Source organism: Betta splendens, chromosome 8, assembly GCF_900634795.4.
Source record: "Betta splendens chromosome 8, fBetSpl5.4, whole genome shotgun sequence".
NCBI classification, from domain to species: domain Eukaryota; kingdom Metazoa; phylum Chordata; class Actinopteri; order Anabantiformes; family Osphronemidae; genus Betta; species Betta splendens.
In genome coordinates this window covers 9,942,237-9,968,223 of record NC_040888.2, presented here as the reverse complement: position 1 = coordinate 9,968,223, position 25,987 = coordinate 9,942,237, and the positions used below count along the sequence as shown (strand labels likewise).

Genomic DNA, 25,987 nt, shown 5'->3' with positions numbered 1-25,987 from the left:
GATTTCAGTACAATCTGACCATTCAGACTTTTACAATTAAGTAACATCTATTTGCCTCCACGAACCAGAAAACTTGTCTACATGCTGTAGTAGTAGTGTTTTAGGCTCTTAAAGTAGAAACACTGACAAAGAGCAGAGTTCAGCATTTGCTGCTGTTTAAACACTGCCCAACATTGAACTGTGTGTTCTGACTTAAAGCAGCGGAGCTGTTTGCCGGGGATTCAAAGTTCACAGCTACCTGTAACCAAGCGTCAAAGCACACGTGGTTCAGATTTATGACCACACAGTCTCCGGTTTGTACTAGCCTTCATCACAGATTTATCTTGTGTAAACTACGACACCCCCACCTCAGCGTGATGAAGCCCCCGGCAGGTTAATAATTACAGCAGATCCTCACTGTGCAGCTGTGCCGCGATCCACCTCAGTGGTTGTTGGTGCTGGATGGAACAACAATGTCAGACCTGCGAGTGTGTGTGTCTGACTTTGAGAAGGAAGCAAGGAGAATTCTTCCTAAAGCTGTGTACGACTACTACCGCTCCGGAGCCAATGAGCAGAGCACACTGGCTGATAATGAGGCTGCCTTCAACAGGTACAACACACACACACTACAGCTGCAGAAACTATCAGTTAGTGAACCCAACTCAAGAACGTGTATAAATACAATACTTTTTCCCCCAAATGTTATTTTATCTTTGCGTTTGTGTGTTTACTGTAGGTGGCATCTGGTTCCTCGGGTGCTGAGGGACGTGTCCACAGTGGATCTGTCCGTTTCTGTGCTGGGACAGAGGCTGAGCATGCCGCTGTGTGTCGCAGCCACAGCGATGCAGAGGATGGCTCATCCTGAGGGGGAGACGGCCACTGCGAAAGGTGAAACACTCGGGACCTGAGACTGCAGAATTTCATTTAGGGATAATTACATTTAAAAACACAGCTGTTGTGTTATACAATCTGCAGTAAATTCTGCATATGAGTTTCCTATTAGATCAGCTGAAGTCATTCAGGTGAGGGCTCATCTCATAAATTACAGAAATGTCTGCATAAAATTAGTAATGTAACTTATGAGTTTCTACAGATCACTCTGATACATCTTGAGTCGTCTGGAGTCTGTGGGTCTGTGGGATAAACACCTGGAAATCAACCAGTGCTTTGTGTATACGCAGCCTGCAGAGCGGCGGGGACAGCAATGATGCTGAGCTCCTGGGCCACGTCCACCATAGAGGACGTGATGACAGCAATGACCGTCTCCACAGGCAACGAAGGTGTCCTGTGGATGCAGCTTTACATCTATAAAGACCGAGAGCTGACCCTGTCATTGGTCCGCCGTGCAGAGAAGGTGGGCTATAAAGCTATCTTCGTAACCGTGGATACGCCGTACCTGGGGAGGAGATGGGACGACATGCGCAACCGCTTCAAACTGCCCCCACACCTAAAGTAGGAAACTGATATAACTGCATTATTCTTAAAATGTCACACTTGAGACCACTAAAACGTGTGTGTTTGTTTGTGTGTGTGTGTGTGTGTGTGTGTGTGTGTGTGTGTGTGTGTGTGTGTGTAGCATGCCTAACTTCTCTACAGCCTCTCTAGCTTTCTCTGAGGGAAACTATGGCAATGACAGTGGACTGGCCGTTTATGTTGCTAAAGCCATAGACCCCACTATCTGCTGGGACGACATCACCTGGTTAAAAAAGCACACACACCTGCCGGTGATTGTCAAAGGAATACTGAATGGTAAATAACAAACCAAATTACATAATAATACTGTATGTGTCGACTTTAGATTATTATTACTTTCTGTCCAGTGTCACAGAGTTGTATTACTATAGTGTATTGGTGTGTTTCACTGTAAGTAGCCTGTTATAAAATGTGTTTGATCACATTTATATATTACGTCCAACCAACATATATGTTTTTATGAATGACCCAACACTCAGAGGTTTGATAGAGTTCAATAAAACCAGAAGCTGTATCATCCACGAAGGCTTTGTTGTCCCTCAGTGACATAAATGAGCAGCACCTTAGGAGGAATGTGGTCACTATGAGCCTGAAGACAGTGTTTGACATGAAAAACACAGCCTCTAAACTTACTAAGAGAATAAGATGGTCCCAGAACAAGAGCACATTTATGGCTCTATAAATATCAACCTGGGCCGGGAAAAGGGTCAATGTAACAATTAATATATAATTCTTAAAACAGTTAATCATGCTTCTAGTTAAGATAACATTTAATTATTGTATAATTGGTGACATAAATTGATGTATGTGTGCTGTTAGGTGAGGACGCAGTCCAGGCTTTGAAGTTCGGTGCTGATGGCATTTTGGTTTCTAATCATGGAGCTCGACAGCTGGATGGAGTTCCTGCTACGGTGCGTGCATGTGTGTGAGACCATACTGATACTTTCTCATCTTATTCTAAAAAATGAAGATCATCACATCCACATTGGGTACCATTTAGGAATTATTTAGTTCAATTTTGTGATATTAGGGAGCTGATTACTGACTCTGGCTCCTGTGGTTAAGGTGAGTGAGTGATAAAATAAATAAAGACCAGGTCACCACTCATCTTTAAATATCTGTGTTTGTTTGTAGCTGGATGTGTTAGAGGAGGTGGTCACAGTGGTGCAGGGCCGCTGTGATGTCTACATGGACGGAGGAATCAGAAGAGGGACAGACGTCCTGAAAGCGTTAGCTTTGGGGGCAAAGGCCGTCTTCATTGGCCGCCCGGTGTTGTGGGGCCTCGCGTGTCAGGTAAACCAGCACTCATCAACTCTCTCAATGAAAATGTATTCTCAATAAATAAATGCATAAGAGCTGTAAGTACTGTTTGCAGAAGACGCTGGAATATTCCCATCTAAAATTAGAGAGAGAGAGATCTGCTGACACTGTCAACTTATATTCAATATTAGCTGAATAGCGTTTGGAATTTATTTTAAAATTAAACAGGTCCAGGTTGAAGAAATACATTTGTGGGTAAAATCTGCAACTGGCAAATATTTTATTTTGTGAAATATTTTTATTTTGAGAGGACATAGTTCTCATTCCTTTACTTCATGACTTGGTGAATGTTTGGATTAGGGAGTCCTGTCAAAATAAAGGCACATTGTAAAACTAATTATTAAAATAGAGGGAATTCTGGTTATTGCTGGACAATTTCTTATTTGTAATTATCCAAAGTTTCTTTTTTAGTGTCAACTAAAGAGATGAACATTCTCAGCAGCCAGTCATGATGATCAAGTAATAAAGAGAGTCTCAATATGCAGTTGAGATATTTGATGACGTGTGATATAGATAAGAGTGACCCTGTTACAGCAGAGAATGCTTTACTGCCCTGAGGCCTCAACACTGACTGCAACACAACAACAACATCAATTATGTCCAATGTGAAAATGAGAAACAGCTGTTGTGTGTGTGTGTGTGTGTGTGTGTGTGTGTGTGTGTGTGTGTGTGTGTGTGTGTGTGTGTGTGTGTGTGTGTGTGTGTGTGTGTGTGTGTGTGTGTGTGTGTGTGTGTGTGTGTGTGTGTGTGTCCAGGGGGAAATAGGAGTTACTGAGCTTCTGGAACTCCTGAAAGAGGAGCTGCGTCTGGCTATGGCACTGTCGGGTAAAAGACACACACACATGGAAAATGGAAATAGACACATGCTTTGTCGACTGTTTGCTCAAACAACCCTCTGTCTTCACGTGTGTAGGTTGTCGTTCCATATCTGAAGTGACGAGGTCTCTGGTGAGAAGAGTGGAGTTCACCTCCAGGATGTAACGGAGCAATCTGTGCCGGGATCTCAACCAATGAATCCTGCTGTGGATAAATCTACGAAGGTCAGAGGAGCAGCCAGCGTCTTCAGACAAGTGAATTAAGTTGTACTCATGGAGCCACTAGCCTTCATGGACGATCTACACTGGTCTTCACTGTCACAGCATGACATGACTCTCTGACCATTCAACAAAAGGACAGATGACTTTCTCTCCATTTCATATTTGTGATCTTAAATTAGTGAATAGCAGGAATAATTAACATCTGGTCCTTTAACATCACATTCATGGTTACCGCTATGCTGATTTGTGTTTTGTATGTGATTCTGATGCATGTTATTACAGAAGGGTTCTGATATTGCTGGTACATTGTTTTATGTCACACTGAAGTCATTCAATTCTGGATTTGATTTTTTTAGTATTTTTAGTTGCAACACACTTTCTATTATCTGTCTGGTCACTGATTTACTGATGACAGATCTGCCAGACTGCGTTATGTCTATGTACATGTGACAAATAGCGCATCAAGTTCTGACAAGAAAAAGTGTTTGTCACACACACTGTTATGTGTTTAATATACAAATAAAGATTTGTTGAAAAAAAAGAGTGAGCGACTGAGGTGGAGAGAAAGTGTTTAGGCTCCGCCCACCCTGGAGAGCGAGGTAACAAAACCGGAGACCTGAGGCGGGTTGCGTCCCAGCTGCCGTCCTGTGACGCAGGGTTCCTCGCGCGCGTCCCGTTGCCGTCGCTGGATCTCGGGTAAGTGCTGCTGCAGCCGCCGCCGACGGCTCGTCGCCTCGCCGGCTCCGCGGCGCCTCGTCCGCGCCGCGCCGCTGACCGCCTCTGACGCGCGTGTTCGTGCGCGTGCGTCGGGATGCGCGACTGTCCGCAGCGCCGACGAAGCATCCGTCTCAGAATAGTGACGGGCTGCTCAGTGTAGCGTTACTGATGCCCGACATGTAGCGAGCGGGGGAACCAGCTGGATCCAGTGGGAACCAGATTTTTGCAGGAGAAGAAGCGTGAGAACATGTGAACGACACCGTCTGTGACCAAGTTTAAACGCTCGGTTCTCTAAACGCGCGTTGTGAGGTGTGATGTCAAGTATGGCGGGATTCAAACCACAGACCCAGTTTTATTATTGCGGGAGCAGAGGGAGGCGCATGTCACAGTCAACATGCATGTCAATACACTGTCTGTCAATACACCGGAATGAATCTCGTTTGACGGTGGTCCGGAATTCTGCACGCTGCCATTCATTGTGTGTTGTTTACTTTCTTCCAGGGTCCCTCGAGGCCCAGTTATGGCCCTCGGGAGGTCCTCAAACCGCACGTTGGGAAACATATTAGCAGTGAGGGATTTAATCAGACCTTCGCTCTTTGGGTTCACATCTTGTGTCAGTAGGTTTTGCAGTTCAAAGAATCTGGCATAAGATAAGATAAGACATAGGATGTAAATTTGAATAGATGCACAGACTGTTGTACAATGAGGGACTTTTGAATGTTCCTGTAGAATGTCAACAGACACCTGGTGCTTTCAGACCTCAGGGTCACAGCAAACAGCAGCGATGAGGCCGTTCTGCTCTTCTGTCGTGTTCTTCAAACATGAAGTGAGTGTTTTTGCTCGAACCGCTCCATCGTTTCTGTTGCTGTGAACCAGTGCACAGCAACAGGACAATGAGGAACATTGTACAGTTTTATATGAACTCTGATAAGTGATTAGTTGCAGTGTCAGACATTTACTCTTTCACTGTAATAAACTGTATTGATTGATTGATGTTACATATTATAGTCGCATTTTTTATATTCATTGTCAGTGAGTCCGAAATTCTTTTACAAACATTCACTTTCTCCAGCCAACATCATTATTAGTATGATATTAGTCATTAGTAATAACTATTAGAAATGAAAACATTCCAAATTGACCAAAAAGCATCACAGATTTTCATAATAATATACCTTTAGGTATTTTTAACCTTTAATATTATTCATCATAAATTTGACATAGACCATGTGATATACAGCAGATCATATCCCTGAGCTGGAGCCTGCACTGTGGTTCCCGAGGCTTTAATATTTGTTTAATAAAGTATATTGTTTTCAGTCACATGAAACCACCAAATTACAACACACCTACATGATGCAGCACATGAGTGAGACAAGACTTAACCCCCCCACAGTGCATCACTGGGCCACCCAGAACCTACCACTCAAACCTGTCAGCACGTTCCAATAATGCTTTGCAAACAAACCGTTAGTATAAGAATGAATTGTTTCAGCCCTAAGATTTGACGCAACCTTGGCTAATAAAAATTCAAAATCGTTTCTTGACCAATTTCCAAAGCAGGAAACTGTAATTAGTTCACATAAACTTTCTCACTACTGGACGTTGTTCGTTTGGTCTGTACAAGTATCTGAGGATTATTAAAACCAGAAGCTCCACATTTCCTTTGGTGAATCACACCAATGTGGATTACTAACATTTCCTGCTTGTTCAGTATTTGTTCAGTATTTCAGAGCTGCTGGATTCCAGAAGCGCTCACCTCTCTGGCTGTGTCGGTTCAGCTCTGTGTTCATTAACAGGCCGCCACAGAACAGATGTGGTTACACAACAGCCTATTTATGACGGCAGGTTAACGGGACCATAGAGCAGCTGATTTGACTGTCCCCGGACGTTTTCAAGCTAAAAATCATCAGGACATTTTAATTTCCTGATTTATTGACACTTAATGAGCTCAGACAAGGTCTGGTGAGCTTTGTGCTGGACTTGTGTTAGTGTAGTAGACAACTCGATTCAGAGAGGTTCACTAAAGGCGAAATTCTGGTGTTTCTGGATGATTTTTTTAAAACTCAAAGCACACACAGACCTTTGACACTTCCCTTCTCTTTGGTGGCTGTGCGGTCGCCATGGTGACAGCTTGACGGCACCAGTTGCATGCCAATTCTGCCTTGATTCCTGATTCTCTTAGACCTACATGGCAGCGTGTGGTAGTGTGTGGTTATACGCTGTAGCATAGACCTGTGAACCGCTGCTTTTTGAGGCTTTATTATCTGTATACTCACACAAATGTGTTAATTGTGACACATTGTTCCACAGGTTACTAAGATGGTTCTCAGTTCAGACAAGTTAGTAAGTCAGACAAGTCAGACAAGATTGACTTCAAAGAAGCAGCTGTAGTAGTCACAATCAGTACAAACAGTTCTAATGGTGCATTTGAAGCTGCATGGTGCACATGCTGTTTTTACATAATGGTTCCTATTGTACAGTCTTATGCCAACATGTTTTTAATTTTGAAACAATGAAGCAGTCTTTAGCTCCAAATGCATTTTTAACTGCTTAAACGTCTCCTTTTAACTCGCTTTCTGCAGCAGTGGTCTTGGTGGTGACGGTGGGGTGTGTAATCATGTACGTTTTGAACCCCTGTGTGGTTTAGGGAGAAAGCTCCAGATTGTGCATCCTTTTCATTCCTTACATCACCACAATTCTAACACTGGAACCCTTCAAGAGAATGTCCCTTAAACGTTTTTACGGACAAGATAGGAGAATGTTTGTATTAGGTAAATGCACATCATGTCATGAATCACATATTATTCATTTATTAGAGCCTCTGGGTCAAACTAAATGGAAGCCCTTTGAGATTTTTTTATATATCAAATGTCCTTTTCCATATGTTGCTTATACTGAGGGCATATCTATATTTCAGAAACCACCGTCTGCTGCATTTTCTACATCAGTCTGCTTCTTATCAGATTCCAGACTGTTTAAGTTCAGTTTCCCTCCATCCATCCTCCATCATGTGCACCCCCTCATATAAACCCCCTCCCCTCATGGGCATATGGAGATGCAGACTTGTGTAACTGAGACTTAAACCAGTTTCATCCAGTTCATTAGGTGTTGCCAAAAGGCGTGCGTTCTTTGTGTGTGTGTGTGTGTGTGTGTGTGTGTGTGTGTGTGTGTGTGTGTGTGTGTGTGTGTGTGTGTGTGTGTGTGTGTGTGTGTTTCCTTTGCTGTGTGAAGCCCATAGCTGGAAAGATCCTGTTTTTGCTGCCAGTCTTACATAAGTACTCGGAAGAAGAGAGAGCAGACAGTCGTCCTCCTTGTGTCTCACTGTCTGTTTTTGTCTCGTTTGTCAAACAACAATGTTGCCCTAACTCTAAACAAAAATGATTTTTAGTTTACCTATGACCAAAATAGTTGAGAAGCGCAATTTGAAATTGTCGGATGATCCTGTGAGAAGCCGTCATTTTCCCCAAATGTTCAGCCTTTTACTGCAGCATCCTTTTTTTTTTACTTTTTGTAGAATTACTATTCTAGATATCTGTTGACTTGTGATCTTGGGCCACAAGTAGATCAGCACTTTGAGGCCATAGTGTTACGTTGCTATGGTGACGGGATGGCGTGTGATCAATAGGTGCTTTGTAAGTAATTAGAATGATTTTGAATTGAACTGAAGAGTTTACAGGGAGTCAGTGGGAATTCATGCATTCAGGTTGTTGGTCGCTGAAAGAACTAAGGGTTCTGCTGCATAAAAGCTGTTACCTGTCCTGATCGAAGGCAAAAAATAACGTTCTAGCTTCTGATACTGAACTGGACACCAAAGCTTAGTGACCTTTATTGAACATCCAAGGACGCTGCTGGTTGATGAGGCTCTTTTGCATAACTTTATCGTATTTATACCTATTTCTACCTTTCAGTATGCATTTATTTTCCTCAGTTTAATGTTCTTCATGTTCAGACTGAAATGAGGAAGCAAGCATTGAGTTTAGCTTGGACACCACTATCACATATTTAGGTTTTCAGCCAAAGTTGACATATTTTGAAAACTCTAAAATGTTTTAAACGTCTCTCTAAAATATCTGTAACTGTGTGTAGCACACTCAGCCTAACTCTCTTCCTGTCATCGGTACCAACCTCTCCTCTGTCGACCTCTGTGTTTTTATAGGTGACTTGGTGTAAACCCTGAGGGCAGGTCCGGCCTCTCTCTGTCTCACAGTGGTGTCATGGCTTCCTCCATGCTGAGCCGTCAGCTTGCTTTCTCCCTGCAGAAGAGCTTGTGGCTCAGTGCTCCAGGTAAAACTGTAACTAGTGTTTAAATGTTATTTATTTACAGATGTGCAGTTTTGTCTGTTTTGCTACTTTTAAGTGTGTGCTTCAAAATGATTTTTAACGTTCTAATTGATAGAGACAATTTAAACATAAGATTTGTAAGTTTGAAAAATAAAATTGCAAAAATACAGTTTCAAACTAAAAAGTTAAATACCGATACATCTTTTGAAAGTTGAAAAAATAAAATCATGATAAAGTTTCTACTTTCAAGATAAATTTTACACGTCTGCTCTTATGGTTTTAAATATTGTCACATTAACAGTTTAATTTTTGACTTTCATGCCTTAAGTTCTCACTTTTACATGATTTGTGCAAAGAAAGTGCACATCTCTCTGAAAACCTCTGTGTCATTTAGCCCCTAGTTTCACTTTGTAAGTACAGTTTGTACAGCTGCATTAGTGCTTCGCTGTTATTTTGAGATTGTGTCACTACACTTAAAGTTGTTTCCTCTTTCATATTAAAGATACAGTGAAAGTGCAACAATGTTATGCAATCGGTGTGAATGATTGACCTTAGAGAGTATATGGTGAATGTGGTAATCAGTGATTTTTAGGAAGCTGGAGGTTGATTGACGTCTCAAAGGTCGACTCTCTTGTCAATTATCTATAGGCGAGTGTGGCTCAGGATTCCTACAGCAGTTATATAGTAGGTTAACAAATGTTTTCATCTACCAAGTGCCTATCTGAACACTGAAACACTGGCCACACTGATTACACAAGATCTCTTCAGGAAGATTTACTATGAAACACTGCAGTTTTTCCAGAACAAAAAGATTAAACATGGCCATAAATATCTTAAATCTTAAATCTGAAATTTTAAAAACCTGACCAAATCAGGAATAAGATTCTCTGACAGATAAAGACAAGGTAAAAGATTCTGGAGGAGAAAACATGGTGGAGGAATTGTTATGTCATGGTACAGTATGTACTGGGGGGCTGATAATGGAAGCATATCGGCTGCTGATGGGGGCTTGGGGGCTGTTGATTTTAAATCTGACCTCCACCTTCTTTCATTCAGGCTGCAGATATGTCAGCAAGACAGCAACAAAGACCCAGATGGAGTTTGACTACGATGGACCCTCCATGAAGACTTCGGTCCCTGGTCCACGTTCACAAGTAAAACATAAATACCCGTGTGTGTAATTCCTCAAGGAGGAATCATTGAGTATCACTAACTGTTTTGTTCAATCTGTAGGAACTGACGAAACAACTAGGAGAGATGCAGGTAAGGTGATCTGTCTTTTGTCTCTTTGTTTGTGGCTTATGGCTAAAATATTCTTTAGGCTTGGGATCAGATATGTTGAGGTGATGCCAACAGACACTTTACTGCGCATTGGATTTATTCAATTTACTATTTGACTGTTTGGAGACATTTTCCCCTTACATTTAACTCATCAGTGAAGTAGTTGCATCATAGTTTGAAGTGTGAAAAGTATGCAGTTGAGTTAATTAAATTCGGGGCATCAGGGCCGGCTGTACAGGAGGGCAGGGGGGGCTCCTAGCCTCCTAAAAGAGCAAATCTGTTAAACAAAACTCTACAAACGAAATATGTAAAATATTTTCATTGTGGCTTAATTAATATTTTACTTGTATTTGATATTTGAAGTGATAAGCATTTAACATTAAATTAAAAGAAACTTATTTTTTAGCTTTTGAAAAAAAATACAGATTCTGATCAGTTTGCACTGTACAAGGACACTAGGACCAAATGTTCTTTTGGTCAGAAACGGTGAATAAATGACCTTAATAACCTTTGTAATACAAAAAAAAATCCTAATTTAAAGCTATGACCTGGTGAGCCCTGTTCTTCCAGGCCATCATGTGTCAGACACAGAACAAAGGGGTTCGCATCCAGTTCAGTGGTCGAATGAGTAAAGCACAGGATAACCATCAGGATGAGATTGGTATCATTTTACTCCTTGGTTTCTTGCCAACATGCCAGATGTGTGTCATAGCATTTAAGTGCCGTATTTTATATCATGAGGACCTGGCCTTTCTGTATTAGGTTAGGATGTTTGGTTTTGGTGTGGACTAATGAAGCTTGAGACAGCAGCCTATAGTATGTCTTTAAAAAAGTGGTGAAAAGAGTGTCATCATACATATAAAATCCCAGTTGTAGTAGTAATAAAACTACTTGAGATTTGACGTGTTGGCAAAAGGCATCACGCTAAGATGACATGCCTAAGGTTGGAAGGGAACCAGTGGACTCATCTACAGTATCATAGCAGTACATGATGACAGCTTTTTCCACCTTTGAGCTGATGATAGGGAGAATCCACGATGAAATGATGGACTTTAGGTTTTTTTTTTTGTTTTTTTTTTGGTATATAAAGTTTTGCTTGCTTCATTTTGATTTTTGTTTTGTTTTACACCCCCCACACATGTTTAGAATGACCTCAAAGTGGGACCATGTCTTGTTGTTCTTGATGGTAGTTTGCATTTGATGTCCATTGCCGCTGGAGATCATATGAAGTTGCCACTTTGTGCTGGGAACAAAGCAAAGAAAGACTAAGATAAAGCAGAGTTTACCAGTTAGGTACAGATTTTGGCGTGACTAATATATTGATTCAAATGGCATTAACAGTAAATGTACTGAAAAAAGTGCCACAGTATAATATGTGGTGAAAAACCTCATTTACTAGGCTTCATTCTCTAAGGTCCCACTTTACCACCATCACAGCAGCCCCAGACCATAACGCTGCATTCAGTGCTGCAGGCATTATGTCACTGCACAATGGTAATGCTGCTTAAAATAATCACATGTAAATAAGGATTAGTGATCAAATGTAAAAAAGCATAAACATCATAAGTGACTTTGATGGATGGATGAATGGCTGCATTTGGGATGGCTGTTACCTTTTCCTCTGTGTCAATAGCAGTCTGTGAATAAAGGATTTTGCAAGGCTGGATTTTAGAAAAGAAGCTGTCACCGTCACAGCTCTGCACATAGATACATGTATATTTATATAGACAAAACAAACACTGGTTTTACTGAAGCTTTATATGAGCTGTGCACTGTCCTCAACACAGAACTTGCCTTTTCCCAGAATGTCGGAGCCATCAACTTCTTCTGTAACTATGAGGAAAGCCGGGGAAACTACCTGGTGGACGTGGATGGTAACCGCATGCTGGACCTCTACACTCAGATCTCCTCCGTCCCTATTGGTTAGTGGCAAAACATCCCAAGTACAGTTGAAGCTTTATGTGTGTTGTTCATGTTAATGTGCCGATAAAGTAAAATGTCACAGATTGTTGTTTCAGCACATTCTAACAGGTTCAGTTTAAGTTTAGACCTATTTAGGTTCAGTGCATGTTTCACGTTGTGGTGTTGAAAAAAGACCTGACAGATAATAGAGTGCGTAACAGTGTAATGTGAGTATAGATTACATAGTGGGATTTAAGATCCATAAAACTTTACAAACAATGGTATTTCAAATGTTGAGTGGATGAGGTCAAGTGTAATATGGGTAAGAATGTGTTTCTTTGTGTAGTCCTCAGGGTTTGTAGCCTCCAGCCTTCAATTGACATAGAAAACAGACTGAGACTACAATAGGAGCCTCAGTCACTGTGTGAACAGTATGTGTGTTGCTTAGTACTGACATTGCACATCATTACCAAATGACCACTTTCCTGGAGCATCACTTGAGTTTTAATTGACTTATTGTTTTTATTGACCAGTGTGTGTTTTAGGTTTAGGTAGGGAACAGTTGGATTTATTTGACATGTGTCTATTATGACACCAGTCCCTGGGTGGGACGAATACACAGTTACACAGTGGCTGCAAGTTAATCCATCAATGATAAATTATTGGCATGATATGAGTTTACAAACCTGCAAAACGTAAAACAAATGTGCTTCCAAGTGTCGTTAAGCCACACACTGAAGCAAGTCACCTCTGTGTGTCAGCTTGATGTGTGTGTCTGTGGAGGAGAAGCAGTGTTAAAGTGATTTAATTAGGTGTAAGGTAGAAAAGCATTATATACTGTAAGTTGAGTAAATCAAGTAAATGGCTGACGTCATACGCTTCATAACCTGTGTTGCTCTCTTCTGCTCCTCAGGCTACAACCACCCCGCTCTTCTTAAACTGATGTCCAATCCACACAACCTGGTAGGTCACTGTGCTTCTAGTGTGCTAACTCATCCAGTATCAGTATATACAGATATTAGGATTTGTATACATTCTGATCCACAGTGTTGACATTCCATGCTCCTCACTCCTCACTGATACGCACTGTTCAGCTCAGTAACAGAGCAGAGAAACTTAGAATCGCCCCAGATATGTTAAACGGAAGAGCAGCCATCCTAAACAAAACCAGGCCACTGGCTAATTAAACACCATATGGTTGAACAGTTGAAGCTATAAAGTGTTATTTTTTTATATTCTTTAGCTCCTTGTCTCATAGTGGAGTTCTTTTTAATCTTTCAGAGTACATTTGTGAACCGACCCGCCTTGGGAATCCTGCCGCCTGAGAACTTTCCCGACAAAATCTCAGAAAGTCTTCTCTCAGTAAATAACACACACGCACCTTCTTAGCTGGTCCTAATATTGCTTGTAGAATATTTCTGATGCGTCCTCGCTCCTGTCAGGTGGCTCCCAGTGGAATGAGTCGTGTTCAGACCATGGCCTGTGGCTCCTGCTCCAACGAGAACGCCTTCAAATCCATGTTTATCTGGTACAGAGTAAGTCAGACACCTCTTCACGTTTCCAAGGACAATATTTCCGTCATGAATTTATGCGTCGCAGCATAATTGGAGTGTGTTAGAGTCCAACAGTAGATTTTCCTTTGGCTGTAGAACAAGGAGCGGGGCCACAACACACCCTCCGATAAGGACCTCAGTAGCTGCATGATCAACCAGGTGTGTGAAGGAACCTTCTGATGTCGTGTGTATCATTGTTCATTCACTCTCATTCACGCTCTGTTTGTTGTCTCAGGCCCCAGGTTGTCCAAACCTCAGCATCTTATCTTTCATGGGCTCCTTCCATGGAAGAACCATGGGTACGTTTCAATGCAGGCTTGCTTTCTTTCGGTTGCTGCCTCAGACTGTGTGGTCTAACATTTACCTGCTGTGGCTGGAATATTCTTTAATATCTCATTGTCATGTTTTGTTTATGCCTGAACAAACCCTTCTTACTTCTGTCACAGTAGCAGCTCTGTACTGTCAGAATGACTAAGTTTTAAGGGTCGATGTTTATATACATTAAACATCTGGAAAGTAGCCGTTTAATGTATGTTTATATTCACATTCAGCAGATGCGATGTACGGTATGAATTAATCCAAAGGTGTCAAAGGATCAATTCTTGCAACATTGTGCATCCATTACTAACACATGCTTTCTCTTCAAGGTTGCCTGGCGACGACTCACTCCAAAGCTATTCACAAGCTTGACATTCCATCGTTTGATTGGCCAATTGCACGCTTTCCGAGGCTGCAGTACCCGTTGGAGGAGTTCACCAGGGAGAATCTGCAGGAAGAGTCTCGCTGCCTGGAGGAGGTAATCAGACACCATTTAAGTGCAAAAGAAACCCAAACCAAATGCCACAGAATGAGTCAAGCACTGTATCATGTACTGAGAAAGAGAAACAAGTGAGTGACAGGCAGAGGGCGCTGTTCGTTATGTTTGTTGACTGGCTGTAGAGTTGAGAAGACGATGAGGTAACAGACTGAAGGAAATGTGAGGAGAGTAATGAAGTAATGACTAAATAATGTAATGATGTAATGACTAAGTAATGACTAAAGTGATCCAACGATAGGTGAAATGTTAGTGGTAGTAACCAAGGCAAGGTGGTCAATCCTCAATCAGTGACACAAGTAAATCTTCATACACAAGCCTTCAATCAATGACTGTGATAAGAAAAAGGGATGGAGTTCTCTAAAAAACAGCAGACATACAATAAACCTGCGCCTGGTTCTAAGAGGGAGAAAAGCTGAACCCACATGCCTCTATGAGGTCACAGCGTTTAACACTAAACCATGTGCCTCCACAACCTTCATCAATTAATTAATGTAAACCTATGAACATACAGTAAATGTCTGGAGTGTCTGGTTTGTCTGACAATATTTAACAGTTTCTTTTATTGAGGTCATTTGACTTTTAAATTATGTTTGTTTTTAGAATCAACTAATGTATTAATATTTATGCCGGAGGTTCGTACACATCAGAGTTTGCCTGTTTAGATGTTTATGTATTATTATAATAAGAGCTAAAAGTAGAGAATGAGACAATAATGTAACTGTATGTGTTTTTAGGTGGAGGATCTGATTGTGAAGTGGAGGCAGAAAGGGAAACCCGTGGCAGGAATAGTAGTTGAACCGATCCAGGCTGAAGGGGGAGATAATCACGCCTCTGTAGACTTCTTCAGGAGCCTTCGCAACATTACACGCAAGGTAAATACTGAGACTGTCCAACACTAAGCTGGGGTCACTGACCTCAGACACTACTGTGTTGCCAGGAGGTATAGTAGACTGGACTATGTTATCCCTCCATTATCTGCTGCTGCCCTGTTGGTGAAGAGCTGGAGCCAATCCATCACTGATGTATTTACTAAGCCTGTGTAATACCCACACTGTACATTTGTGCTTCTTTTTCCAGAACAGGGCCCCCTTACATTCTCCCCTTCTCTCCATAGCATGGCTGTGCTTTTCATGTGGATGAAGTCCAGACGGGTGGCGGAACCACTGGAAAGTTTTGGGCCCATGAGCACTGGGGCATGGATGACCCTGCTGACGTCGTGTCCTTCAGCAAGAAGCTTCTGACTGGTGGCTACTTCCAGAAGGATGAGCTACAGGCTGATAAGGTTTGTCACCGCGAAGGCCGTCTTCTGATTGGCTGTCATACTGATGGCATGTGATTAGAGCCTGTAGCGGCTGCAGCAGCCACTGTGCCCTTCAGCAGCAAGACGACATACACAGCTCAGCAATATGAAGGGATCATCACAGTCAAATACACTTTAATATCAGAATCCATGATGTTGACATGAGACCCTAAAGTCAAACGCTGTCAACTCCTCTTCAGATAAGGACAAGGAGACAGGGAAACTCTTGTCATAGCAACACTCACTGTTGTCAGACTTACGTTGCTGATTTGTATTCTGAGACCTTCTTGGGTAATGGAGGCCCTGATGACGTTTCCCTGAGCTAAATTAAAACACGTGCTTGTTCTGGTTTGTGTTTTTCAGCCGTACCGCATCTTTAACACATGGATGGGGGATCCATCGAAGAACTTGTTCCTGGCTGAGGTTCTAAATGTCATTCGTAGAGAAAACCTTCTGGAGGAGGTGACGCGTTCTGGGAAAGCGCTGCTAAACGGACTTTATGAGCTACAGGTAGAGTAGAGAGCTTGTGCTCAGCGTGCTTGTCTGCGTTGCATGTAAATGGAGAGTTTTTATTGTGCTGGTCTGAATTTGTATTTTTGAATAATATTTGTTTACGGTCAGACTATTTAAATAAAAGAGACTCGCCTGAGCCATGTGTAACAACAGCATGAGCAAGACAGCAAAAATCTGCATGCGATATGAAGTCCATTCCTAATCTCCCCAGACTCAACACCCTGACATCCTGAGCCGAGCCCGCGGACAGGGAACCTTCTGTGCAGTCGATATCTGTGACGATGCAACACGCAACCGCATCCTCCTCAAAACTAGAGACAAAGGTATGAAATGATGTTCAGATTGAATAATGCTACGTGTTCTTGCTCTGATTTTAAAATGTCCCACCATGCATTTCACATGAATCTTAACCAGCTCCACTGCTTCATGGCTTTTTTAAGATGAGAATCCCCCTGAAAAGCTCAAACGAATTCCCCTGTCCAGTTCACTCCGTCGTTTCAATGCTGTCTGCTGAGATCATGGCTTAACACAGCTTTACAGTGAATCCACTCAGAAGTCATCTATTTGATAATCTAGCATTAATAAGGGGGTTCTTCTCTCACAGGTGTCATTCTGGGAGCCTGTGGGGATCGATCGGTCCGTTTCCGCCCATCTCTGGTTTTTAAGGAATACCATGTTCACATTTTCCTGAACATCTTCAACGACGTCTTGGCCCAACTCAAGTAAACCACAACCTGAAGGATCCTGTCTTACTACACGAGCTCGGCTTGGTCTAGAACGGTGGGAGGGGAAGCTCCAAACAGTCCATGATAAGCACAATCCACTCAGTAACCTTCACAGAACAGAGCCAGTTAAACTCGATATGAGACGCACACCAGTTAAAGTGGACGGTCTTAATGCTGACGATGGTAACGTCCTCCTCCACGTTCTGCCATAAACATTTATTCAGAAAACCAGTCGCAGTCTTTAAAGAATGTTTGACAGACGTCCTGTCATTCTGTCCTCAGTCACAGGTGAACTAGCACCTTTTGTTTATAATGATGTTCCCTAACAATACTTAACCTCTTTTGGTTGTCTTACCCAAAGTCTGTCCTCCACGCATAGAATATTATAGATCTTCTTACCCCAGTTGAGCATTTCCCCTAATGTAGCAATTAGTGGTTCATATAAATCTCATTTGATTCTGATGAATAAGCACTTATTTCAGTTGGTGAGAAGACATTTTAACTCTCGTCCAGTTAATGGTTTTTAAACGCATGTAAGAAATGTGTTGACTTGTGTTTGTTTTTGTGCCAGTGAGTCTGGTTATGGCACAGAATGTGACGTCCCTTCTGCCATCTGGTCTACAAACCTCTGACTTGGGAGCTGGTCCAAGTTGAAAACTGCTGGATAGATATTATATAGATAGAGATATTTGGGGATTTTGAAGGCGATGGATGTTGTTCTGTTATTTAGACACGTGTAAATAGAAAACAGAAGATCACAGCTTGTCACCAACCAGTCCAGCTTCTATTAAAACCCACACGTTGGCTTCTTTCCTTTTGCACTAATTACAGTGGTTCTCCTTTCTCTTTTTTGCCAAGGTGGACAGTGACATTACAGCTAAGCCTGCATGGTTTTCATTTGCCCCCATTAGAAATGTCCTTGTTATGATTCTGACTGTAATTAGGAATGACTTCAGCTTGAAATTTTGTAGCCCAGAAAATGTGAATTTTAAGCGGACCATGAAAATGTCATAGATAATTTAGTGCCTGCATGTTACTTAAATGTGCTTTTTCTGTTCAAGCGATCGATCGGCATGTTGCATGCTGATGCAACTCAAATGTTGAACTCACATTGTTTATTCGTGTCATACTCGCTAACGTGCTCCCATCGCTCGTTGAGGTCTCATGTCATGATGATTTGATAGTTAACACATTGTGGCAGAAGAGGAACGGGGGTTGAAGCATGGAGTGTTCTGAGGTGTTGAAGGCTATTTGTAAAATTGGGCGTTATGGTGATAAAACACAAAGCCTACATGAGCAGAAACCGGTTGAATATATGCGATCAAGACCCAAACGTATGGACCTGTGCCTGAACGCTCATCAGCGGTGACTCCTTCACAGTCAGGGCTGATATTTTTCTCCCTTTGGGACATTATCATCCATTAAACGCTTCAAAAAATCAAGAATCTCACCAATAGAATAGATGAGTGGATTTGCGCACATATAATAATGAGGCTTTTCCCCATTCAGAGCAAATCTGAGCAGAGTAGTGGAGCATGTAGTGTTGTTTCATACACTACTCTCACAACACACATGCTTTGTATATTTCCTGTATTCTACTGAGCTGAGCTGTTGCCAAGTGAATGTGAATGACACAGTTGCTGCTGAGCTGCTAAACGGGCATAGATCCATCACACAGGGTGTTTGAGCAGATTTTGATCACAAACGTGTTCATCCTACAAACTTTATAAAAAGTTGCCAAGTTTGTGATCAAGCTGATGTTCTGCTGTTTAATGTGTGTGAATGTTCCCTGGAGGCTGAAGGCAAGTGTTTTGAATGTGTAATCAAAAGTGTTAGCACAATAATCTACAGTCTAATATATTTACATCTGTTCACATTTATAATGCATAAATGTTATACAGTAAGGCTAATGTATACTGTTTGTTCTCATGAAGTACACTGGCATCCTACACAGAACTGATGAAAAAGTGGGATTTAGTAGCACATCATATGAAGGCCAAGTGGTGCAGTGTTGCTGATGACAACAGTGCCTGCCTCATTGTTGTAGAAGAGCCTCTTTAAACATCCATGACATGAACTATTTGTACATGTGATCTGAGATAGAAGATTATTGATGTAATTATTTTAGATGCCTCTAATTGTTGTAACTATAAATACATTGTCCATGTATTGTGATAAATAAATGAAGTTTTTGGTTGCTAAGTTCTTATTTCATGTGTGTGAAAGTTTTTATTATAACAATGCTTGTCTCATTATAGCACAGTTATGAACCATATTACACTGATATGTGTTAGATCTAAAGATTTGATGTTTCAGCCCTGCACCGCTGATAACAACTGCCGGTGCACTGTGCAGTAACGATGGAGGGCACTGACACTGGTGTCGGCTGGACGTCGCCTGGCACCACGTTCAGTCATTCGTATTGATTCCATTGGCAAACGTGAGCGAGTCCAAAGTCGATTGTGACCACACAAACAATTACCCAGAGAGTGGTGCTGCACTATGTCTTATTTTATTCTATGTAGCCAAAAATTTTTTGGACTAACTTTAATTGATGATTATTACATTTATTTAATGGAAATTACTTTTATGTGATTATTAACACAATGTGCAACACAAATAAACTTTGTGTAACGGTTTCAATCATTCTAATCGTCCTGCTAAGGGCAAGATCTCACTGACTTTATCTGTTTATACCAGTTTACTATTGAATGTATTTGTCATTTTATTGCAGATTACAGCATTTGGTGTGAGACTGGTTACTGATTATGATGTAATATTGTGTCATTTTTGTTTAAACTCACAAACGTTCAACTAAAAGCTCTGGGGTCACCCCAGATGAAATCAAATCAGTTTGATTTTAATGCGTTTGATTTGCCCGCATCTTGCACATCTTTTTTGTTTGTGCTTTTCACCATCTTTTTTTGTTTGTTTTTTGTTTTGTTTTTTTGCATTTTGCCCATCTTTTTTTGCATCTTGCCCATTTTTCACGTCTTTTCGTAGCTGTTGCAGCACGACGCGTTTGCGTGACAACGTGGCGGTTGCAAGCCAATAAGAATCTAACATGAAGTAGTCGAGCAGTTTTTGGAACTTTTGATTGGTTAGAATCTCACAGAGGGCGTCGGCGATTGGCCGCGTGAAGGAGAGGACCCGCCTCTTGGGCGCTGATATTTAACAGTAGCGGGTGCCAACGCGGACGCGTCCGCCTCTCACCATCTTCAGGGAGTTGATCGTCAGGAGCTTCCAAGGAGCTGGTGAGTGAGACGAAAACGTGTTTTACCAAAGAATTGAACTGTAGCATCAGAAACAGGTCGACCTCTCGCTCTGCTTGTGGAGTTTGACTAACATGGAGGAGATTGAGTAGACTAATTAAGAAAAAGTTCTTTTTCAAACATGTCTGGCTCAGTGTTTGACGTCTCGTGCTCATCTAGGAGTTTATGGTGGAAGACCTTCCAGCTGATCCCTGTCCAGTAGATCCCAGTGATCACCAGGGATGTGGTTTTCCTTTAGTACAACGAAGCAGGACCTCTGTTAATATGAATTGATGACACAGATTTGTGCAGAATTTGCACTTGTAGTAAAGTCTTGTTGAGCCTTTGGACATAACAATCACATGGAAGCAGGACACATGATAGCATTCAAAGGCCAGTGGTAAAGTCGCCAGTTTCTCTCGAAGATGTTAACGTCTGCAGGATCTAAATGTGAGCTTGTATAGTCAGGAAGAAAGATGCGCTGGTCCATTGGAGGAGCTGCACGCTGCACCATCCTCTGTGTTCTATTTACATCTTAAAGTGACCTGCCTGATCTCTGGATCAGGTGCGCCCAGCCGATCAGCTGACTCCGCCCTGTCTCCCTGCAGGCCATCATGGTGCTGCTGAGGCCTCTAGCCGTCCTCTGTGTCCTGGTCGCGGCTGCGCTCGCTGTTCCCGCTCAGGAAAAGCGCGTGCATCATCAGGCGCACCTGAGCGACCACGTCCACGATGACGCTCACGGCTTTGAGTACGACCACGAGGCCTTCCTGGGGAAGGAGGAGGCCAAGACCTTCGATCAGCTGACCCCAGAGGAGAGCAAAGAAAGACTAGCGTAGGTTTTCCTGACTTTCAGCACCATCTGCACATTATCCTTAATTAAAAGTCCATCTCTCCCAACAGGAAGATAGTGGGCCGCATCGACACGGACAAGGACGGATACATCACCCACACAGAGCTGCACTACTGGATCAAGCACCGTCAAAGGAGGTACATCGAGGAAAATGTGAACAAACACTGGAAGGACTATGACAAGAACCAAGATGATAAGATAGCATGGGAGGAGTATAAGAACACCACCTACGGCTACTATCTGGGTAATTCTCTGCAAACAGTGACCTCTGATCTGACCTCTCTGCACTTTAGTTCTTCAACACATATTTACTTCCAATTTTTGTTCACTCCTAAACTCTCCCAAACTCTCTTTCATTCCCAGGTGAGGAGTTTGATGACGTTGAGGACAAAGACACCTACAAGGCCATGCTCACCCGCGACCAGAGGCGCTTCAAGAACGCCGACAGAGACGGCGACGGCATCGCCACGCGGGAGGAGTTCACCGCCTTCCTTCACCCGGAGGAGTTTGACTACATGAAAGATGTAGTGGTGCAGGTAGAGTCCAGGATGCCCTCAGTCTAAAATAGTCTGTCAAGCTGAGGTTTAATACCCACCAAACAGCTACAGCTGCAAAAGGAAGCAGGAAAGCTACAGTATAAGGCGTCTGAGCTCCTTCAGGCTTTGCTGGTGGCTGCACTGTTTATACACTGTTGATATTGTTTTAATGGAGCTATGCATATACATGATTGGTAAATATTCCATGTTGAGTATTTGTTGAAAACCTAACGAGAATATAATTTTTTCATTTAGGAAACGGTGGAAGACATTGATAAGAATGGGGATGGAAAGATTGACCTCAATGAATACATTGGTAAGCTGCTCTCTCTTAGTTTTCCCTGTTGCCACTCCTGAGCTGGAGGTGATCGCCTCTGAACATGCACGTGCTGTTACACAGGGGACATGTACACAGCAGAGCCTGGGGAGAACGAGCCTGAATGGGTGCAGACGGAACGCAAACAGTTCTCAGACTTCAGAGACACTAACAAGGTAAAATCACCTTCATGCCTTCACAGGATGGCAACATGAAGGTTCTTGTTGGTTTTAAAGGTTAAGTATTGCCAACACTGGTGATTATATTGTTTGTGTGTGTGTGTCTGTGTTGTGCAGGACGGCTACCTGGACGCCAGTGAGGTGGCTCACTGGATTTTGCCAGGAGAGGTCGACCACGCCGACAATGAAGCCAAACACCTGATTCACGAGACAGACACTGACAAGGTACACGTCACCTTTAGTCATTAGTCAAAGCATTTTCTGTGTTTTCAATAAATAAAGTAAATACAAATACTCAGCTCAGAGGTTCCTCCAGTAGAAAAACATTCACGTAAACTGCAATTGATAGAGGAAACATGATGCAATAAATCTACAGGTACAGAAGAGAATTATGGCTTCTACAAAGTTTGAGTTTTTCAGTTAATTAACAATTAATTTTAACATAATTTATCACAATTCTGACACTTCTCATGCAAAAACCTGTCAACAGAAACTGAAATAACAAATTAATTAATTATTTGGTTTAATTGTGGGTCCATTATTAACATTTTTCTCAACTTTTTTTCTGTCCTGTTTCTCTTACTGCTCTTGACTTGACTTTCTTCTTCCTTTAAATTAAAAATCAATCTTGGATGGAATCTGGTCAATCAATCGACAGGATGAGAAAATCACCAAGAAGGAGATTCTGGCCAACTGGAACATGTTCGTGGGGAGCCAGGCCACCAATTACGGAGAAGATTTAACAAAGAGACACGATGAACTTTGATGATGTTTTTCGTTTGTAATTGTTGGGGTGGGGGCTTCAGACTAGGGTATGCTGTAATCGGGCAGAATCATGTGTTCACAGAAGAACACAAACACTTAATTCAGTGTGCAGCCACAGACTGTGTACGTGATCGCGCACACACACACTCCTCTTTTTTGTTTTTTCCAGATGATATAAATATCATATTTTTCTGTCCACTCTAAACTGTTCCTCCTGAATATCTGAATTCTGTCCAAGATGAGGAGGCACTCAAGTGGAAGTTGTTTTTCTATGAGCCAGAACAAAGTGGTCCCAGAACATGACATCTTATTACATAGTATAAAGTATGACTTCTATTCTAATTTCTATGTTTTGACAGTTATTGTTACATTTATCTGAAGGTTTGTGTAATGTTGGGGGGGTTATGAAGAAAGGTTCTCCTTTGTTACTGGTTACTGAATTCTGGGGGTTTAATTATGAAATAAAACTGTTTTCTATAAATGTATTTTTATTTATTCTGTGAATTGTGATTAATTAGTTTGATAAACTTCAGCCACTTCAACAGACTGGTTTTAGATGAGAAGACGTTCAGCAGGAGAAGCTTCCACATGGACTGCAGCTCTCTGGAATGTTCTCAGAGGATTTTAGATATGGTTTGTTTTTAGTCTATAAAGCTTTACTGAATGTGTAAAATTAGCGTGTGTTACTGGAAACTTACTTTGGATCACGTGTAAAAAACAGTTAAAACTGTGCTTGTGTTATTAAGAATAGCATGCAAACTACAGAACAGTGATACAGTCAGTTGAGAGTGTAGCCTGAGTCCCAGGGTAGAGTCTGTACATCCATGTTTCATAACCCTGTCCTGTGCTTTGTTCATCAGGATGGACAGCTCACACTTTCTGAACTGCTTGATAAGATAGACGTCATCAAGAGCAGCACCATCACAGACTACGGGGGCATGAGGGTGGACGACCACGATGAACTGTGAAACTGTAGCTATGGCATTCAACATGTTCTGAAAGCTAAGATCAAAAATGTCCCATATTTATGTTGAAACCCTCCAAAGTTATAGTTTAACCAGGTATTAAGAGTATGAGAGTCATTAACTATTTATCAGCACAATTTACAGTTCATAATTTCACAAAAATAAGAGGCCCCAAATAAGACAGAAAACCACTGCTGTGTGTTACCTTTGATCTGAACGAGAAGCCGTCATGCTACTGAATAAATAAGGTTAAAAGAGCTTGTAAGTTTTGTGGAAAAATGTTACATGTGTTTCCCACTGTATAAGAATAAGAATAAGAATAAGAAAACCTTTAATAGTCCCGCAGTGGGGAAATTACCTCTCACAACAGCAGTACAGATGAGCAAGAATACAGGTACAGAACAGTTTGTGTTGGCACAGTACAAAGCAGTACAGTACAGTTAGAGTGAGTATGAGGTCATTGCAGGGTTATTGCACAGTAATGGGTATAAGATTTGTACCGGTAACAATATACATGATTGTTCACAGATTTACACAAATATTGTGCAGAGCAGGTTGCTATATAAACCACTGATGCAGTGGGTGAGTGACTGTGGTGGGATGTGGTCAACAGTTCTGATTGTACAGTCTGATAGCAGCAGGTAGGAAGGATCTACGATATCTCTAAAGCCTGAAAAGCTCAAAAACGATGTTTTAGTGTATCTGCATTGCTTTCCATCAGAACAGCTTGTACTGGTCATGTTCTGATGCCAGGCAACTTTAAAACAGCTCAATACACCATAAAAGCACAGTTACACTTGCCATGGTTTAAACTAGTGTTCCTATGTCCTGAAAAGCTCAAAAAAGATGTTGTAGTGTTTCTGCATTGGTTTCTATGAGAACAGCCTCTACTGGTCATGTTTTGATGCCAGGTTACTTTAAAACAGCTCAATACACCCTAAAAGCACAGTTACACTTGCCGTGGTTTAAACTAGTGTTCTTGTGTCCTGAAAAGCTCAAAAAAGATGTTGTAGTGTTTCTGCATTGGTTTCTATGAGAACAGCCTCTACTGGTCATGTTTTGATGCCAGGTTACTTTAAAACAGCTCAATACACCCTAAAAGCACAGTTACACTTGCCGTGGTTTAAACTAGTGTTCTTGTGTCCTGACAAGCTCAAAAACGGTGTTGTAGTGTTTCTGCATTGGTTTCCTGCAGAACAGCCTCCAGAGGTCATGTTCTGATGCCAGAATACTGTCAAACAGCCTAATGCATCCTAAATGTACTGTTGCATAGGCCGTGGTTTAAACTAGTGTTTCTAAAGCCTGAAAAGCTCAAAAACGATGTTTTAGTGTATCTGCATTGCTTTCCATCAGAACAGCTTGTACTGGTCATGTTTTGATGCCAGGTTACTTTAAAACAGCTCAATACACCCTAAAAGCACCACTTGCCGTGGTTTAAACTAGTGTTCTTGTGTCCTGACAAGCTCAAAAACGATGTTGTAGTGTTTCTGCATTGGTTTCTATGAGAACAGCCTCTACTGGTCATGTTTTGATGCCAGGTTACTTTAAAACAGCTCAATACACCCTAAAAGCACAGTTACACTTGCCGTGGTTTAAACTAGTGTTCTTGTGTCCTGACAAGCTCAAAAACGATGTTGTAGTGTTTCTGCATTGGTTTCCTGCAGAACAGCCTCCAATGGTCATGTTCTGATGCCAGAATACTGTCAAACAGCCTAATGCATCCTAAATGTACTGTTCCATAGGCCGTGGTTTAAACTAGTGTTTCTACAGCCTGAAAAGCTCAAAAACGATGTTTTACTGTTTCTGCATTGGTTTCTAACAATACAGCTTAAGATGGTCATGTTCTGATGCCAGGCAACTTTAAAACAGCTCAATACACCATAAAAGCACAGTTACACTTGCCGTGGTTTAAACTAGTGTTCCTATGTCCTGAAAAGCTCAAAAAAGATGTTGTAGTGTTTCTGCATTGGTTTCTATGAGAACAGCCTCTACTGGTCATGTTTTGATGCCAGGTTACTTTAAAACAGCTCAATACACCCTAAAAGCACAGTTACACTTGCCGTGGTTTAAACTAGTGTTCTTGTGTCCTGACAAGCTCAAAAACGATGTTGTAGTGTTTCTGCATTGGTTTCCATCAGAACAGCTTGTACTGGTCATGTTTTGATGCCAGGTTACTTTAAAACAGCTCAACAGTATCCAAAGATAGATTGAAGATCTGCAGGAA

The 25,987-nt window shown here is 41.7% G+C and overlaps 3 protein-coding genes across 4 annotated transcripts; all 3 read left to right on the top strand.

The window, feature by feature from the left end:
- Positions 1–373: 373 nt before the first annotated feature.
- hao1 (hydroxyacid oxidase (glycolate oxidase) 1) lies at positions 374–4,315 on the top strand. Its single transcript, XM_029160205.3, has 8 exons — positions 374–589; positions 716–867; positions 1,161–1,431; positions 1,556–1,728; positions 2,272–2,363; positions 2,587–2,745; positions 3,528–3,597; positions 3,686–4,315. The coding sequence occupies exons 1-8, from the start codon at positions 453–455 to the stop codon at positions 3,751–3,753; spliced, it is 1,122 nt and encodes a 373-aa protein (XP_029016038.1). The 5' UTR covers positions 374–452; the 3' UTR covers positions 3,754–4,315.
- Positions 4,316–4,365: 50 nt separating this feature from the next.
- Positions 4,366–19,110, top strand: abat (4-aminobutyrate aminotransferase). Its single transcript, XM_029160204.3, has 16 exons — positions 4,366–4,505; positions 8,686–8,813; positions 9,867–9,964; positions 10,044–10,073; positions 11,896–12,013; positions 12,907–12,956; positions 13,275–13,355; positions 13,436–13,528; positions 13,643–13,705; positions 13,782–13,845; positions 14,194–14,342; positions 15,098–15,235; positions 15,478–15,645; positions 16,027–16,173; positions 16,388–16,499; positions 16,781–19,110. The coding sequence occupies exons 2-16, from the start codon at positions 8,744–8,746 to the stop codon at positions 16,900–16,902; spliced, it is 1,503 nt and encodes a 500-aa protein (XP_029016037.1). The 5' UTR covers positions 4,366–4,505; positions 8,686–8,743; the 3' UTR covers positions 16,903–19,110.
- Positions 19,111–20,044: 934 nt separating this feature from the next.
- Positions 20,045–24,021, top strand: rcn3 (reticulocalbin 3, EF-hand calcium binding domain). 2 transcript variants are annotated; one of them, XM_029160206.1, is made up of 8 exons: positions 20,045–20,155; positions 20,761–20,984; positions 21,053–21,246; positions 21,366–21,538; positions 21,794–21,854; positions 21,939–22,030; positions 22,151–22,258; positions 23,659–24,021. In XM_029160206.1, exons 2-8 carry the CDS (start codon positions 20,767–20,769, stop codon positions 23,764–23,766), a joined length of 954 nt encoding a protein of 317 aa, XP_029016039.1. In that variant the 5' UTR covers positions 20,045–20,155; positions 20,761–20,766; the 3' UTR covers positions 23,767–24,021. The 2 variants fall into 2 exon arrangements, with proteins under 2 accessions (XP_029016039.1, XP_029016040.1); XM_029160207.2 differs by lacking the exon at positions 23,659–24,021 and adding an exon at positions 22,692–23,283.
- Positions 24,022–25,987: the final 1,966 nt, after the last annotated feature.

Coding starts and splice junctions, on each gene's coding strand:
- hao1 (XM_029160205.3), top strand. CDS start 453: ATGTCAGACCTGCGAGTGTGTGTGTCTGACTTTGAGAAGGAAGCAAGG. Junction 1,729..2,271: donor TGTCAAAGGAATACTGAATG/GTAAATAACAAA, acceptor GTGTGCTGTTAG/GTGAGGACGCAGTCCAGGCT. Junction 2,364..2,586: donor TGGATGGAGTTCCTGCTACG/GTGCGTGCATGT, acceptor GTTTGTTTGTAG/CTGGATGTGTTAGAGGAGGT.
- abat (XM_029160204.3), top strand. CDS start 8,744: ATGGCTTCCTCCATGCTGAGCCGTCAGCTTGCTTTCTCCCTGCAGAAG. Junction 13,356..13,435: donor TCTCAGAAAGTCTTCTCTCA/GTAAATAACACA, acceptor CGCTCCTGTCAG/GTGGCTCCCAGTGGAATGAG. Junction 16,500..16,780: donor CCTCAAAACTAGAGACAAAG/GTATGAAATGAT, acceptor CTTCTCTCACAG/GTGTCATTCTGGGAGCCTGT.
- rcn3 (XM_029160206.1), top strand. CDS start 20,767: ATGGTGCTGCTGAGGCCTCTAGCCGTCCTCTGTGTCCTGGTCGCGGCT. Junction 21,539..21,793: donor TGAAAGATGTAGTGGTGCAG/GTAGAGTCCAGG, acceptor TTTTTCATTTAG/GAAACGGTGGAAGACATTGA. Junction 21,855..21,938: donor TGACCTCAATGAATACATTG/GTAAGCTGCTCT, acceptor GCTGTTACACAG/GGGACATGTACACAGCAGAG.